Here is a 14,813-nt window from a genome sequence, read left to right as displayed (position 1 = left end):
ACGAGATGTGTACTCAGGCAAAAAAATTATTTTACAAAATTCAGAAACAATATTTTGGTGGCAGTGTCACTCAGCATTGCTTTATGTTCAGTTGTATTTCAGTGCATGGTATTGCTTGAAACATGGGTCTTTGCAACAGTGTCTTATAGCTGTCTGCTCTTCTCGCATTGGCGAGTTGTGTTGGCGCACACACATAACATCTTCTTTGCACACGGCTGCCTTGGGCATAGCAAGCTCGATAATTATTAAGTGGACTGAGAATACCTCATGTGTGTCAGTGATAAACGTGCTAAGAGCAGTGCAAACAAAGGTGGAAATCAACTTCCACTGCCGTTGCTAGGAAGGTGCCGGTCAAGCTTCGCGTGCCTCCTTTGCGATCGCGTGGGCGGCACCGAAAGCACGAAAAGGCGCCGCCTATTACCGCTGACCGTGCAATGTGCTGCCGCTAGAAATCAGTTCTATTTATCTTCACACAAAGGTAGCACAACCATTTCCAGTCTTTTTATATGCTATAGGAGGCGGCAGTATGTCTGACTGAACATGCATAGTCATTACAATGCGAATTTCAAGTGGAGGTTCGAAAACGTACCTGCATGGCTAAGACACTGTGAGACAGAATGGCCATCGTATGGCAGAAATGCTTCCAAGTGTCAAGCTAACAAATAATGACCCAGTGCTTGCCTTGGGTTTATCATCTGTAGGTCTCACTAGGCTGTCTGTTTGACTCGTTAGGTCGAACATGACTTCATTACAGTCAAAATTGACCGTATCTGAACATTTGAAAATCTTTGAATGCACAAGCTGCACAACATTCGCCAGTGACGGGAAAATGGCCACAGAGAGATTGTGAACAACAAGCCTCACTGCCTTTACATTGCTGTGCTGTGCCATCTGTAAAAGTGTGACTGGTCGTTCAGTGGGCCAATTGTTTTCCTGTGCACAGAATTTGACGATGCTGAGCCTGCGGGAGAACAAGATCCGGGAGCTTCCAGCGGGCATAGGCAAGCTGACACAGCTGGTCACCTTCGACGCTTCCAACAACCACCTCAAGCACCTGCCTGCGGGTGAGGGGGCTGCGTCGAATGACACCAAATTTTCGATCATGATATGTGTTGTACATTTAAACAAGCAGGCATAGTTTCAGTGCATTTTTTCATTTACAGTAGGTTATTTTTGGCACACTTGCGAGTTATGACGCAAACAAGCTGCTTGCTGTGCGAGTGTCTGCGTTCCGACAAGTGATCTTGTTCCGTGATTAGCTGAGCATGCAGTTGAGCTCGGCCTTCCTCAGCTTGGCATTGGAATTGAACGGTTTGCATCGACTGAAGTTTTGATGCTTAGAGACGACAAATTTGCCCCTTGCAGCACAAGGTGCCATGTATGCCGTGGCTGGCAATGTGCAAGATTTGTAGCCAGCGACTTCTAGAGCTCATTTTGCGCTGAGATATTCTTTTGCATCCATTTCTCATATATTCATAGGCACAGTAAACTCTGTACTCCTATTTTACCATAAAAACAGTAAATTGTCGGGTGCACGAGCATACAGTTTGACATGCCTACTTAAGTACAGAGAAAGGGAAACTTCTTTTAATGATACGGTTCACGCTCATTATAACAGACCCACATACAGCAGACTTTCAGATACAACAGACCATTATTCAGCCAAACTTGGACCTACGTATTAAATTAATAGACCGAGGTTTGCTTTTAATGGACCGCAATACAAGAGACTATTGTCTGCAGTCGATAAAATAAGTGGCATTTTTTGTTATCATTATTTTATTTTATTTTATTCAAAATCAGACGCATAAAGCATTCTTTTGCTGTGTTGACGTGGACTGGCAACAGGCGGGACCATGCTGCTCTCTGTGCAATAAAACGTGGTAATCTTGAATTGCTGGCTTCCAGCCAAGCCCATCTGAAAGCACTTTGGTCACCAGTGTTGCAGCTGGCTGAAACAGCACAAAGCGATTGCATCATCGTTCAAGGGTGCTCCCTATTTCTTTATCACAGATTTTTGTTGAGCTACATGTAAATAATAAGTTGAGGTTGTGTTTTGCATTGGATGTTCATCACTCATTGCATCAACATTGTGGGGCATCATAGTCAAAGTTTTGAAAGTAAAATATTTCCGTGTTCCAAGCAAGTCAGTTTCACTCTCAAATTGTATAAATTTTTATAATTAAAAAAAAAATATTTTAAGAAGATTTGACAACTGTTCAGTTTACATGATAATTCACTATTTGTGGGTTTGATATGTGTTGATTTGACGGTATACGTACTGGTAGAAAACACTTGCACAACCATTCATGCAACATATATTTTATTACGACTTATACCTGATTTTCTATCTTGCTGTTTGTCTCAGCAGTTGTATCTAACCTTTGATATACCTCCTGTGGGCCTGCAGTATTTTGTGGGTGGATGAAGTAACTCATCCTTCATGCTGTAGTGTTCTAAACATGATTATTCCAAACCATGCAGAAACAGGACGCAGAAAAAACCACACAACACCGGCGATGACTTCCGACGGGGATTTATCTGTGTGTCTGTCTGCAAATCCTTGTTGGAAGTCGGCTTCTGTGTTGTGTGGTCGCTTCTGCATCCCGTATCTGCACTGTTTGGAACAAGGGTATGTATTGACAAGGCCGCCTAAACAGGATTTTGGTGTTCTGAATGATCTTGTGCAGAGATTGGGAACTGCGTGCAGCTGTCGACGCTCGATGTCCAGCACAATGAGCTTGTGGACCTGCCCGACACGATAGGCAACCTTATGGTGCTTTCCCGGTTCGGCATCAGGTCAGTCTCTCTCTCCTCCCTGCTTTGCTTACTGCCACCCATTCACTACTATCGTAACATTCACTCCATTATCATTTCACTGCAGTGTACTGTCGGCTTAAGAAGTTTAGAGGTGATTTTACTATTGTGGCGAACAGTTAAACAAGACAGAAGAGAGAAGAATGACGCAGTGCTTACTTTTGACATTTCATTAATTTCTAAAGCTATCGCACCAATGAATAGGCTGGAAAGCAGCTCACACAGGTCCTTTTGTGGACAATAAGATGTGAACACAGCAAGGTCTTACTAACACATGTACATCTCGGGTTCCATATTATTTACAGTGGGTTCTAAATAACTTGACCATTTGCAAGGAGGGTGCAAAAGTGGCGTGGCACTTGCTCCCCTCAGGCCACATCAGCACTTGCCCACCCTACCCCAGCTACACCAGTTCTGTACCCCTATCGTAACAGCTTGGGGAATGCAGCACGGCTTTGCATTCCCCAAGACAAAATCATGCCAACACTCATGTCTGAACACATGTCATCGCCGTTGTGTTTAGAGACCACTAGGTCTGCAATAACCTGACATCAGCATTTTGTGGCTTTATCCAGTCTAAATGCTGTTAGCACGTTTTTAGAAGCTCAAAATCCGCATTCAAGACTCCCTGGTGGAGCGGTGGGAATATTGGGCTTTTTCTTTATGCCTCAGAGTCCTTAAACATCTGGCGCCTACTGGTATGTATCGCGTTAAGTATTCATGCAAAAATGCCTGCAAACCTTAAGCCATGTTTTCATAAAACATGTATTCAGTAGACTCTAATGAAAAGGAAAATGAAGGAAACAGGGAAATTCCGATTAATAGGAGTTCTGTTTACTGAGAATCAACAGGGGTGCAGAATTGAAGCATGAGACAAATCATATTATTATGTTTTTTCAGGAAGCACTTTCATTTAAAGTGATTTTTATTTACCAAGAGTGTACAGTACGCTGCATTTTTAGCCCTGACAGTGCCCGCTGTTCCATATTTGCTCTGCTGAATATGATGCTTCCAAACACTGCTTGAAGTTAGTACACAGAGAGGCCATTCCTATGGTATGAAGTTTCACCGATAGATACAAACAGAATACTATTCACTAGTTAAATAATTATCATACTAACTGTGCTTTAATAGAAATAACATTTAGCTTATATTTTACTTCAAATGTAGTCTCCATGGCCCAGGTAAAAAGAATGAGAAAGACATGAATGCATTCTGGAATTTTTTTTTTTTTTTGTGAGTTGGGGGAAGGGAAACCAAGGCAGAACTGTGTGTGGATGTTACAGAAAACACTTGTAGTATAGTCAAATCTATAAAGAAGTATTTCATTGGTAGCTTCATTATTCAAATCATTACAGTGAGGCTGGGCTCAACTGTGTAAGGAATGTCACAGCCACAAAACTCATGCAGTAGTGAACCACACCTAGCATTCAAAGCCAATTTAGGCACTGTTCATACATTAGCATCAGATTTTTGTTGTTAAATTTGTTAGCTACCGCAGGAGGAGCTTCATTATGCTTGTAATAGATGAAAGCATTTTTAGATTTAGACTGCCTGATGAAATGGCTTCATTAAACAGGAAGAAAGTACTGCAGTTCTCATTGCAGCTAAGGTCACAAAATGAAAATAATTCATTACACAGAGCTTTTATTTAAATGTAGGTTTGTCGCATTAAAAGTCTGACTTGAGCAAAAAGACTGATGAGAAGGCATTAACACCTTACCTGTAGACCAACTAGCTTGTCTACGGACTGTGGTAAAGCCTTTGAACAGTGGGTCATCCTCTTCAGCGCCTTCTAGTGGGTCGCCCTTTTCTTAAGAAGAAGAGCAGCTCGTGCAGAGAGTCGATCACCGCATTGACTGTCGCTGTCGTGAATCATCGCTGAGTGTCCGTCAATAAACCGCTTAACAATTTGGTGGAGAGTGCTGAAAGTGCTGTGCCCTTCAAACACCTTCGGTCAGCATTCGATGCCCTTGGAGCTTCGATCCCGTACCGTGCCTTCAACCATGTACCAAGACGCCGCCCAGCAAACGCTTCCTCCTACATCGCCGCCATGTCCCGGTGTCCCCCGCATTCGCGACCCTCCTGTATTCACCGGAGCGGATGGCACCGACGTCGAGGACTGGCTGGCCATATACGAACGCGTGAGCGTCCCCAACCATTGGGACGAGGCAGGTAAACTCGGCAACCTGTTTTTCTATCTCGCGGGTGTGGCCGGCATGTGGTACAACAACCACGCATCTGATTTCCCGACATGGTCCGCTTTTAAAACCGCTGTCGTCGACGTGTTCGGCCGCCCTGCTATTCGTAAGCTGCAAGCTGAACAGCGTTTACGTGAACGAGCCCAGCAGACCGGTGAGTCCTTCACAAGTTATATCGAGGACATCCTTGACTTGTGCAAGAAAGTCGACCTGAACATGTCAGAGGCTGACAAAATCACGCATGTTCTAAAAGGCATCGCCGACGATGCCTTCACCATGCTCCTGGCAAAGAACCCCCGCACTGTGGCAGAAGTCATCATGTTATGCCAAAGTTACGACGAGCTGCAACGGCAGCGCTTGATGACCCGTCGCCCGCCACCACGTGATGCTGATCTCTCGGCCTTGTCAGCAGTTCCAGACGACGCAACCTTGCTCGCCGAAATCAAGTCGTTCGTGCGTGAGGAAGTTGCCGGCCAGGTCTCTCTACTGGCTTTTGCTTCCCCACAACAAGCTCAACAGCCATCAAGTACACTTCTACCTCCGCTCCGCCGAGCCATTCAGCAGGAAATCGCGGAGGTCGTCTCTGAATACCACCAGCCACCTCCTGCATCTGTGCCACTCAGCTACGCCCAAGTTGTTGCCAGGCCGCCCCCACCGATTTCTGTCACTGTTCCGCTAAATTACACCGAAACCGTCGCGAGGCCCCAGGCCTTTGGAGAACCTGTCTCGCCTACATACGCCGGCGTCACCCACGTGCCCCGAGTGCCGCCTACCATGCACTCATATCAGCAGCCGGCTCGCCAATCGCGTTCTGCGACATGGATGCGACCAGCAAACCAATGGCGCACTGCTGATAATCGCCCCATCTGCTTTGCTTGCGGTTGCGTCGGTCATGTGGCACGATATTGCAATCGTGTGCAGCAACCGCAGGTCGCCTCCAACTTTCCCAGCCAGTCAAGCCGCTCTTATGACCAACCGCCGCCTATGTCACCGTCGTCCCGCTCCGTTCCGTCTACCCGCCGTTCACCATCTCCACGACGTCGCTCACTGTCACCGATGCGGCCACGTCCACTCGAGGGCGACCAGGAAAACTAGTCGTCGCAGTCCACGAGGCAAGGGCTGCGACGCTGTCGAACTGCGGAAGCCCTCAGGAAAGCCCGTCGAACGTGATAGACGTGCTTGTGGATGGCGTTCGTGCATCTGCCCTTGTAGATACTGGAGCCGCCGTATCCGTGATGGACGAAAAACTTTGCCGATTACTGCGCAAAGTGACCACGCCGCTTTGCGGGCTCTCCCTCCGTACAGCCAGCGCCCAAAGCATTCACCCTACAGCGATGTGCACAGCCCGCCTTATGATTCAGGACGTGATGTATGCGGTCGAATTCATCATAATTTCTTCATGCTCTCACGACGTCATCCTAGGATGGGATTTTCTCTCCCGCCACGACGCCGTCATTCATTGCGCACCAGCAGAAATAGAACTCGCGCCATTCTCTTCTTTGACGCCGGCCGACAGTCCATCCGCTGCAAGCAAGTTACTCGTCAGAGACGACACTCAAGTGCCTGCAAACTCGTCCGTTGCGGTGTCACTCTACTGCGCAAGCCTTTCTGACTCCGCTGCACTCCTCTCGCCATCTCATCGTGTTTTCATAAGAAAAAGCTTGCTGGTTCCTTTCTCGACCGTGCAACTCACTCACGGCAGCACCACTATTTTTGTTGTGAACTCATCTCAGTACAGCGTTACGTTGGTGCGAGGAGAATGTCTCGGCAGCGTGGAACCCATCGAAGACGCGCAAGTTATGGATCAACCCGATGACATGCACTGCCCAAGTTCCTGTACGCTTGGTGCTGTTTCGACATCTGCTTCATCATCCGATGATATATTCGGTCCCTGCATACCCGACGACCTTACGCAGGGCCAGCGTTCCCAGCTTTTGAGCCTGTTGGAAGAATTCCGCTCTTCTTTCGGTGTCGCTCAACCTTCTCTCGGCCGCACATCGACCGTTACGCATCGCATCGACACAGGCGCACAGCCACCGCTGCGGCAACGTCCATATCGCGTATCTCCCACAGAACGCCGTGTAATCCACGAGCAAGTCGACGACATGCTTCGCCGCGATGTTATTCGCCCCTCTAGCAGCCCCTGGGCATCGCCTGTCGTTCTCGTCACGAAGAAGGGCGGTTCTGTGCGGTTCTGTGTGGACTACCGACGCCTCAACAAGATCACTCGTAAGGACGTGTATCCACTACCGCGGGTAGATGACGCGATTGACAGCCTGCAAGGAGCAGAATTCTTTTCATCCCTCGATTTGCGCTCAGGGTACTGGCAAGTACCTATGGCTGAGGACGCTCGACCAAAGACCGCTTTTGTCACCCCCGACGGCTTGTACGAGTTTAACGTTATGCCGTTTGGGCTGTGCAATGCGCCCGCCACCTTTGAGCGCATGATGGATACAGTTCTGCGTGACCTGAAATGGCACACATGCCTGTGCTACCTCGATGACGAAGTCGTTTTTGCTCCTGACTTCTCGACGCACCTTCAACGCCTTCGGCATGTTTTAACGCGTCTGAGAAACGCCAGTCTGCAACTGAACCTAAAGAAGTGCCAATTTGCAGCTCGGCAGCTGACAATACTCGGCTACGTCGTGTCCAAGGACGGAATTCTCCCTGATCCAACCAAGCTTCGGGCCGTGACCGAGTTCCCCAAGCCGACATCCGTGAAGGAACTGCGCAGTTTCGTAGGACTGTGTTCCTACTTTCGGCGCTTCATTCGAAACTTCGCGACTATCATATCGCCGCTGACGAAGCTTCTCGGAAGTAACGGGCCTCTCCATTCGTGGTCATCACAGTGCGACGACGCTTTCAGAACACTTCGTCGTTTGTTGACGTCGCCTCCCATACTCCGCCACTACGACCCTACGGCCCCTACAGAGGTACACACGGATGCCAGTGGTGTCGGCCTCGGCGCTGTCCTTGCGCAGCGCAAACCAAGGTTCCCAAAATATGTCGTGGCGTACGCGAGCCGTACGCTTACTAAAGCCGAGACTAATTACACAGTCACCGAGAAAGAATGTTTGGCAATCGTCTGGGCCCTTGCAAAGTTCCGACCTTATTTGTATGGTCGCCCATTTGATGTCGTCACCGACCACCACGCACTATGTTGGTTGTCGTCATTGAAAGATCCCTCAGGCCGTCTCGCCCGGTGGGCACTTCGCCTGCAAGACTATGACATCCGCGTGCTGTACCGCAATGGAAGGCAACATGCTGACGCCGACGCCCTGTCGCGCTCTCCCTTGCCTGACGACAATGCCAACAACTCAGTGTCTCACCTTGCCATTTCTTCGATTAGCATTCATGCTATTGCTACTGAACAGCGCAAGGATCAATGGATTGCCTCACTGATAGACTTGCTGACTGATCCATCCACTCCATCCACTCGCGCGTTGCGTCGTCAAGCCCACCATTTCGCCGTTCGCGACGACCTCCTCCATCGACGCAATTACAACGGTGACGGCCGCCAGTGGCTACTAGTCATACCTCGCAGTCTGCGCTCTGACATATGCGAATTCTTTCATTCTGATCTGCAGTGTGCGCACTCCGGGGTATCGAAGACTTACCACCGCATTCGCCAACGGTACTTTTGGCGCGGCATGTACCGCTACGTGCAGAAATTCGTTCGCTCCTGCATAGAATGTCAGCGCCGCAAAACTTCAACGCACCTGTCGCCGGTAGGTTTGCAACCTCTACCTTGCCCTGCCAGGCCGTTTGGGCGCGTTGGCATCGATTTGTATGGGCCACTTCCACTAACGTCAGCTGGTAACCGCTGGGCCATTGTTGCTGTGGACCACCTCACGCGATACGCCGAAACGGCCGCTCTTCCCGCGGCTACAGCGAGCAATGTGGCTTCCTTTCTGCTCCAACGATTCATTCTGCGACACGGCTCACCCCAGGAACTGCTCAGTGCCCGAGGCCGCGTCTTCCTGTCTGAAGTCGTTCAAGCCATTCTCAAAGAGTGCAACGTTGTTCACCGCAAAACTGCTGCTTACCACCCGCAGACGAATGGCCTCACAGAACGCTTCAACCGTACGCTCGGCGACATGCTCTCCAAATACGTCGCCGCCGATCACACAAATTGGGATTACATTCTACCCTTCGTCACCTACGCATATAATACCGCCCCTCAGAGCACTACTGGCTTTTCACCTTTCTTTTTATTATATGGAAGGCACCCGTCCCACACCATCGACACGATACTTCCGTACAGGCCAGATCCGTCTGAGTGGGCACCTATTTCTGCTACAGCCAAGCTTGCTGAAGAATGTCGAGAGCTTGCAAAGACCTTTACTGCGCATGATCAAGAGCGGCAAAAAAGCATTCGCGCGGACGCCAGTACTACTGCACCCACATTCCTCCCTGGAGCGCTCGTCTGGCTCTCGATCCCTACTACTGCAACTGGCCTATCTTCAAAACTATTGCCTAAATACAAAGGCCCCTACCGTGTCGTCAAATGCACTTCCCCAGTCAACTACTTGATTGAACCCATCGAACAATCTTCGGACATGCGTCGTCGAGGACGCGACATTGTTAACGTGGAGCGCCTCAAGGCCTACCATGACCCGCTCATTGTAACCAGCTGTTAGGTCGCCAGGCGGCTCCCTTTTCGTACCCGGGGTAGTTGTGGTAAAGCCTTTGAACAGTGGGTCATCCTCTTCAGCGCCTTCTAGTGGGTCGCCCTTTTCTTAAGAAGAAGAGCAGCTTGGCAGAGAGTCGATCCCCGCATTGACTGTCGCTGTCGTGAATCATCGCTGAGTGTCCGTCAATAAACCGCTTAACAGGACTAATGTAATCGGGGTCTACCCTTAGGACTAGAGGCAGCCAGAGTCTCGGGGAGATGTCAAGGAGAGGAGCCCAGAGATGTACAGTACCTTTTATTTACATTATTTATAGGTAGCCTGTTACTACATGATGAAAGCAACATCGTGGAATCTCTCGGTGGAAGCATGATGGGAGCTTCTGGGAGCTTGTCGGGAACGTCTTGGCACTCGCGTTTTATCTCCTGGTCTTTCCAGAATTCTGTGCAAGAAAGAACAATGCAGGCCAGTACAGTCCAATGCAATTGCCATCTCCTCCTCGGCCCCAAAAACGGGGAGGTGAAACGTGGCCTCCTTCCCAACCCAGGAAAGGGAAAGAGGCACGCCCAGATCGTCCGATGGCGAGGGAGAAAACACTGCACACCAAGCATGACAGGGCACAGCACGAAAACGTTGAGTCCTATTTGGAAATCAACTCTGTAGTCCATTGCAGTGCTGAGTATGCGGCACAGGCTAGGCCACGGTTTTTGGAAACGGTGGCATGCCAGCACCACGCAGAACATGGAAAACGCATCTGGAGACAGTTGTCAGACGTTGGGCCCTTTGCCCGGGGCACCTTGATGACAAAGCAAGCCGCCTCGACGGCCAACAGCTCTTCCTAAACCGTCAGTCAGTCAGGGGTGTCTAAAGGGTTTTACGAGGGGTGCCAATGACCCTGAAGAATTTCAAGAACGACTTTCGTGTTGTTGCACTCTTGGTGCATTTCCGGGAGCGCTGACCCGGAAGAAATCACGGTAGGCTCAGCCGCAACGTCTCATGCGTCCAAGCGGAGCCAAGCCAGGGGGTCCAATCATAACAGGACTTTTACGTACTTAGGAACATACAGTTGTGCCTAGGAGAAGCTTTTGTTGAACGATTCAAGCTGTTCTGTTTTCATGAGAATGCTGATGAACTATCATCATTGCCGCTGGCAGGAATTTGTTTTACGGGTGCAAAGTGGTGTTGCATCCCCACAGGGGGTAGTGCTGGTGTCACTTATGGGGAACCAAGTGCAGCTTGTGCACCCCACTGCCGAAACCTATGGTTGCCATGTTTTAAAACTGAATCTTTACTTCCATAAGCCCACCAGGTGTTGTGAGTTGCTTGCCTTTGTCACGCATTCACACCCAAGTAAAAGTGCTGCCATGATATGTGTGTGTGTAACGCTGGAGCCCAATGTGATCACTTGCCTTGGCTGAACTGCAGGTATAATCAGCTGACAGCCGTGCCAAAGTCCCTGAGCAATTGTGTTCTCATCACGGACTTCAACGTCGAGAGCAACTTGGTCTCCCAACTACCCGTCAGTACCGCTCTTTTGTCTTTTTCCTTCTTTTTTCTTGATACACTCAGATATTGTTGCACTCAAACCTCGATATAATCAACCCAGATATAGCGAAACATATGTTATAATGAAGTAAATCAAAAATAGTCTTGCAATAAATATAGCGTTGCCCCGCCTCAGTGGTCTAGCAGCTAAGGTACTCGGCTGCTGACCCACAGATCGAGGAATTGAGTCCCGGCTGCGGCGGCTGCATTTCCGATGGAGCCGAAAATACTGTAGGCCCATGTGCTCATATTTGGGTGCACGTTAAAGAACCCCAGGTGGTCGAAATAATGTTTCATACCATAAAGATGAAAAAGTTTGCTGGTTTTGTTTTTCTTTTTTTTTTTTTGACAATATGAGATGCGTCGTTTTTCTCACTGAAAAAAAAAATGGACTGTTCATTTTATGTATGTTGTGTTCCTGAAGGTCATTTTGATGTGCATTTTCTACTTATGACTCGTAAACCATGGATGCTTGTTTAAATCACCCAGGGATGAATGTCTGCATAGCCTAAACAGCTCAGTGTCAAAACTTCCAGTCACCGTCACATGCTAGAGGATCATCACATGACCCTAGCAGAAACGTCACGTCGGACGTCGTTGGTTGAGCAGCACATAGCTGTGAACTCTGGTTCTGAGAGTACTGAGGCTGTCAAAATACTGAGAACTACAAAACAGTGTGGTGTAGGTCACTGCTGTCACCTCTTGACAATGGCCAGCATTGATGTGACACTTGGCCAACCAGTGACATTGGCAAAGCGTAACACTTATGCAGCACCAGGCAAAACCGTGCTTTTCACTAGAATTTTACAACTATCGGGTGACGTAAGTGACGTTCATGTTTGGGTCAGTTGACCTTCCCACATGTGACGAAAACCGCAAGTTTCACTGCCGTGTTGTTTAGGATACGAAAGACACATGTCTGGAATTTATTGTGGCCACTTTTATCAAGGTTTAATTGAGCACTGCTAGCGCTGTTGCCTTTGCTTGATTTAAGTATAAAAGTAAGTGTCTTCACCAATGAACTCACGTTTCGTTTCTTTTTTCTTTTCTTTTGTATTTGCCTCTTACAGGAAGGACTTTTAGCGAGCTTCACGAATCTGCACACCCTCACCCTGTCACGAAACAATTTTGCATCGTACCCCTCAGGGGGTCCGGCCCAGTTCACTACAGTCACCGTAAGTTGGGGAGGTTGCTAGCTGTATTGATACCTTTATTTATTATTTTTTGGCATCATTTTTAGTGCCACATGAAGCCAGACAGGCAAAAAAGCCACACTCACCGTCAGTGCAGCAAGTGGCTCTGACCGACGCTCCCATATTTGAATGCACATGTATACCCTATAAAGTGGACGGGAGGGTTTACCGCCACTGTATTTCAGTGGTAGAGATTCGGACCCGTTATCTGAAGGTTGAAGGCTTGGTTGGATCCTGTAGGTGGCAAGACATCCTTTCTTCCACTTTTCTTTCTACTCATTTACATTACAATTACTTCTAACAACATCACCTGTACTTTTCGTGGAATCATTGTTACTTCTCCTTAATATTGTGTCTGACAGATAAAAAGCACGCTTAAACTTACACTTAGCTTTGTCGTAGAAGCATATTTACTTTTGAGTAGATTTTTCTACAACTTTCACAGTTTACACATATTTATGGGTTGATTTACAATATGCCATTACTATTCTGATACAGCACGCAATTTTTGCACTGTAGGGCAGTATAAGATCACTTGTAGTGAAGGGCGACGTGCTAGTCTCAGAATACCCACACTATGAGCTGTACCACACTCTCACACCGTGCCTGCTTTTCACTGCTGCCCATTCCCCCGCCCTCCTCTTCTGCCTTCTTTTTTTGTCTCCTCCCGGGCTCTATTCATTCAGTCAGTGTGGCCTCCTCATTCCTAAATTCATCCTTCCTCTCTCCCCAATTGGTGCATTTCTGCATAAAAAATACCCGCTCCCTTGCTTCTCCGACTAATTTTTTGGCAGCCACATTATAATCTGTCTTTCATCTAGGGCAACTGCACAATAAGCAGCATGCGTGCACGAAGAGTTGTTTGGGAGGTTAAACTGGGACTTAGAAAAACAATGCATTACAGCCAGTCCTGCACAGTAAGCGGCTATAAGCGCTCTGAGCCGTACCAGAATGAAAATTATCCTTGAAGTGCTTCTTCTGAGATCTCACTCTCTCGATGCAAAGCATTCAGCCTGCTCAGAGAATTTATAATTAACTCATGAAGATAAATAAAAACCATGTTTTTATCATTACATTAACTTGACGCTTTCTTGGTATGCAATTAAGAGACCATTACAGAGTTCCTTTTTTCTTTTATTCCGAAATGTAAACATAAAGAAATTTTTTTCAGTCAAACGAAGCTGAAACAAAAACAAAAAAACATTAGATTCTGACACCCTGCGCTTTTCGGAATGGCATGCCCTTAATTTTAGTAGCTGAACGGTTACCTCAAGTTGCTTCGTGTTATCCCTTCATGCAGTCTAGCGTTAGTGCCAAATCTCTTTTCTAGTACCACGCCTAGTACTGTGAGCCACCTTCATCTGGGCATCCCAGTATTGTTTGAAGCCATAGAGTTTTCATACAATAATACCAAGAGTGGAATCAGGCGCTAGTGTCTACGCGGGCTCCTTCGGTGGCACTTGTACCCCCATGGGAATTATAAGAAGTACAGGCTTCGGATCCACTTTGGATGGATTACGTTCTTAAGATTCGCGTCGCTTTTTTTTTTTTTTCGAGTGTAAAATAAAGTGATGTGAACTCAAATTTAATTTAAACTTGCTTCAATTATTTCTGTGCAAACTTTATTGCAAAAAGTTTTTGCGACCAGGTGGCTAAAGTGAAACCTGGGCAAATTCAATCATTAAGGTTTGCATCGCTGTGCCATCTGCGTTCCAGATTTGGCATCAAGATTTAATTAATTATGTTTTACAACACTTCAAAACAAACACGCTTGTTTTTCTTTAAAAAGTATGTATTACCTATTTGTGGAAATAACAATACAGTATCAACTGTGAAACACTTATCATTTCGTCTTCTGCGACGCTAGGTGCGTCTGTCCCAGTGGTCTGCCCTCAACACATTTCTGGTTTTGAAGTCGAGTCAGCGAAGCATGATGGCGCATCTACTTTGTTTCGTCATCGCTTTGCAGTCGATTTAAAACGAGCTTAGGCAAGACGCGCTCGTGAAGAACATGAACTCGAGACAATCTCCTGCCTTGGCATGAGACGCTACATCTCTGCAGCGGTGAGTGGACGACGCTTCGTTTAAACTGTCAAATACGACTTGTAAAGCTCCAGGGTCGCAGCAAATCAGGACATCTAGTGGTCGTCGGCCTATTAGAACGACAAAGGCACTGCTTCAGCCTTTTTCACTGCACTCCACTATCTGCCCTGCGCGAAGAACGAAACTGAAACTGTAGAAAAAAGTCCATAGACTGTTCGCTAGCTAACCCTATCCAATCCGAAGCCTGTACTTCCCATAATTTCCATGGGGGTACGCGATTGCAGCGCCAGATTCCTCTCAAGTTATTATTGTATGAAACTCTATAGTTTGAAGGAGATGATTGGCAGAATGTGGATTTCTTGTGATCCCCTCTCTGCTTTCAG

At 47.6% G+C, this 14,813-nt stretch overlaps 1 protein-coding gene across 6 annotated transcripts in view; it reads left to right on the top strand.

Moving 5' to 3' along the window:
• The window catches only part of LOC142786497 (uncharacterized), a 116,259-nt gene that overhangs the window by 80,645 nt on the left and 20,801 nt on the right, over nucleotides 1–14,813 (top strand). For all 6 annotated transcript variants that reach the window (XM_075884223.1, XM_075884220.1, XM_075884219.1 and 3 more), the window contains 4 exons: nucleotides 944–1,064; nucleotides 2,691–2,799; nucleotides 11,075–11,168; nucleotides 12,265–12,369. In XM_075884223.1, the coding sequence (XP_075740338.1) occupies nucleotides 944–1,064; nucleotides 2,691–2,799; nucleotides 11,075–11,168; nucleotides 12,265–12,369 (429 nt within the window). The remainder of the gene's footprint in view (nucleotides 1–943; nucleotides 1,065–2,690; nucleotides 2,800–11,074; nucleotides 11,169–12,264; nucleotides 12,370–14,813) is intronic.

Source organism: Rhipicephalus microplus, unplaced genomic scaffold, assembly GCF_043290135.1.
Source record: "Rhipicephalus microplus isolate Deutch F79 unplaced genomic scaffold, USDA_Rmic scaffold_24, whole genome shotgun sequence".
Taxonomy (NCBI): domain Eukaryota; kingdom Metazoa; phylum Arthropoda; class Arachnida; order Ixodida; family Ixodidae; genus Rhipicephalus; species Rhipicephalus microplus.
This window is presented reverse-complemented; position numbering and strand designations above follow the sequence as displayed.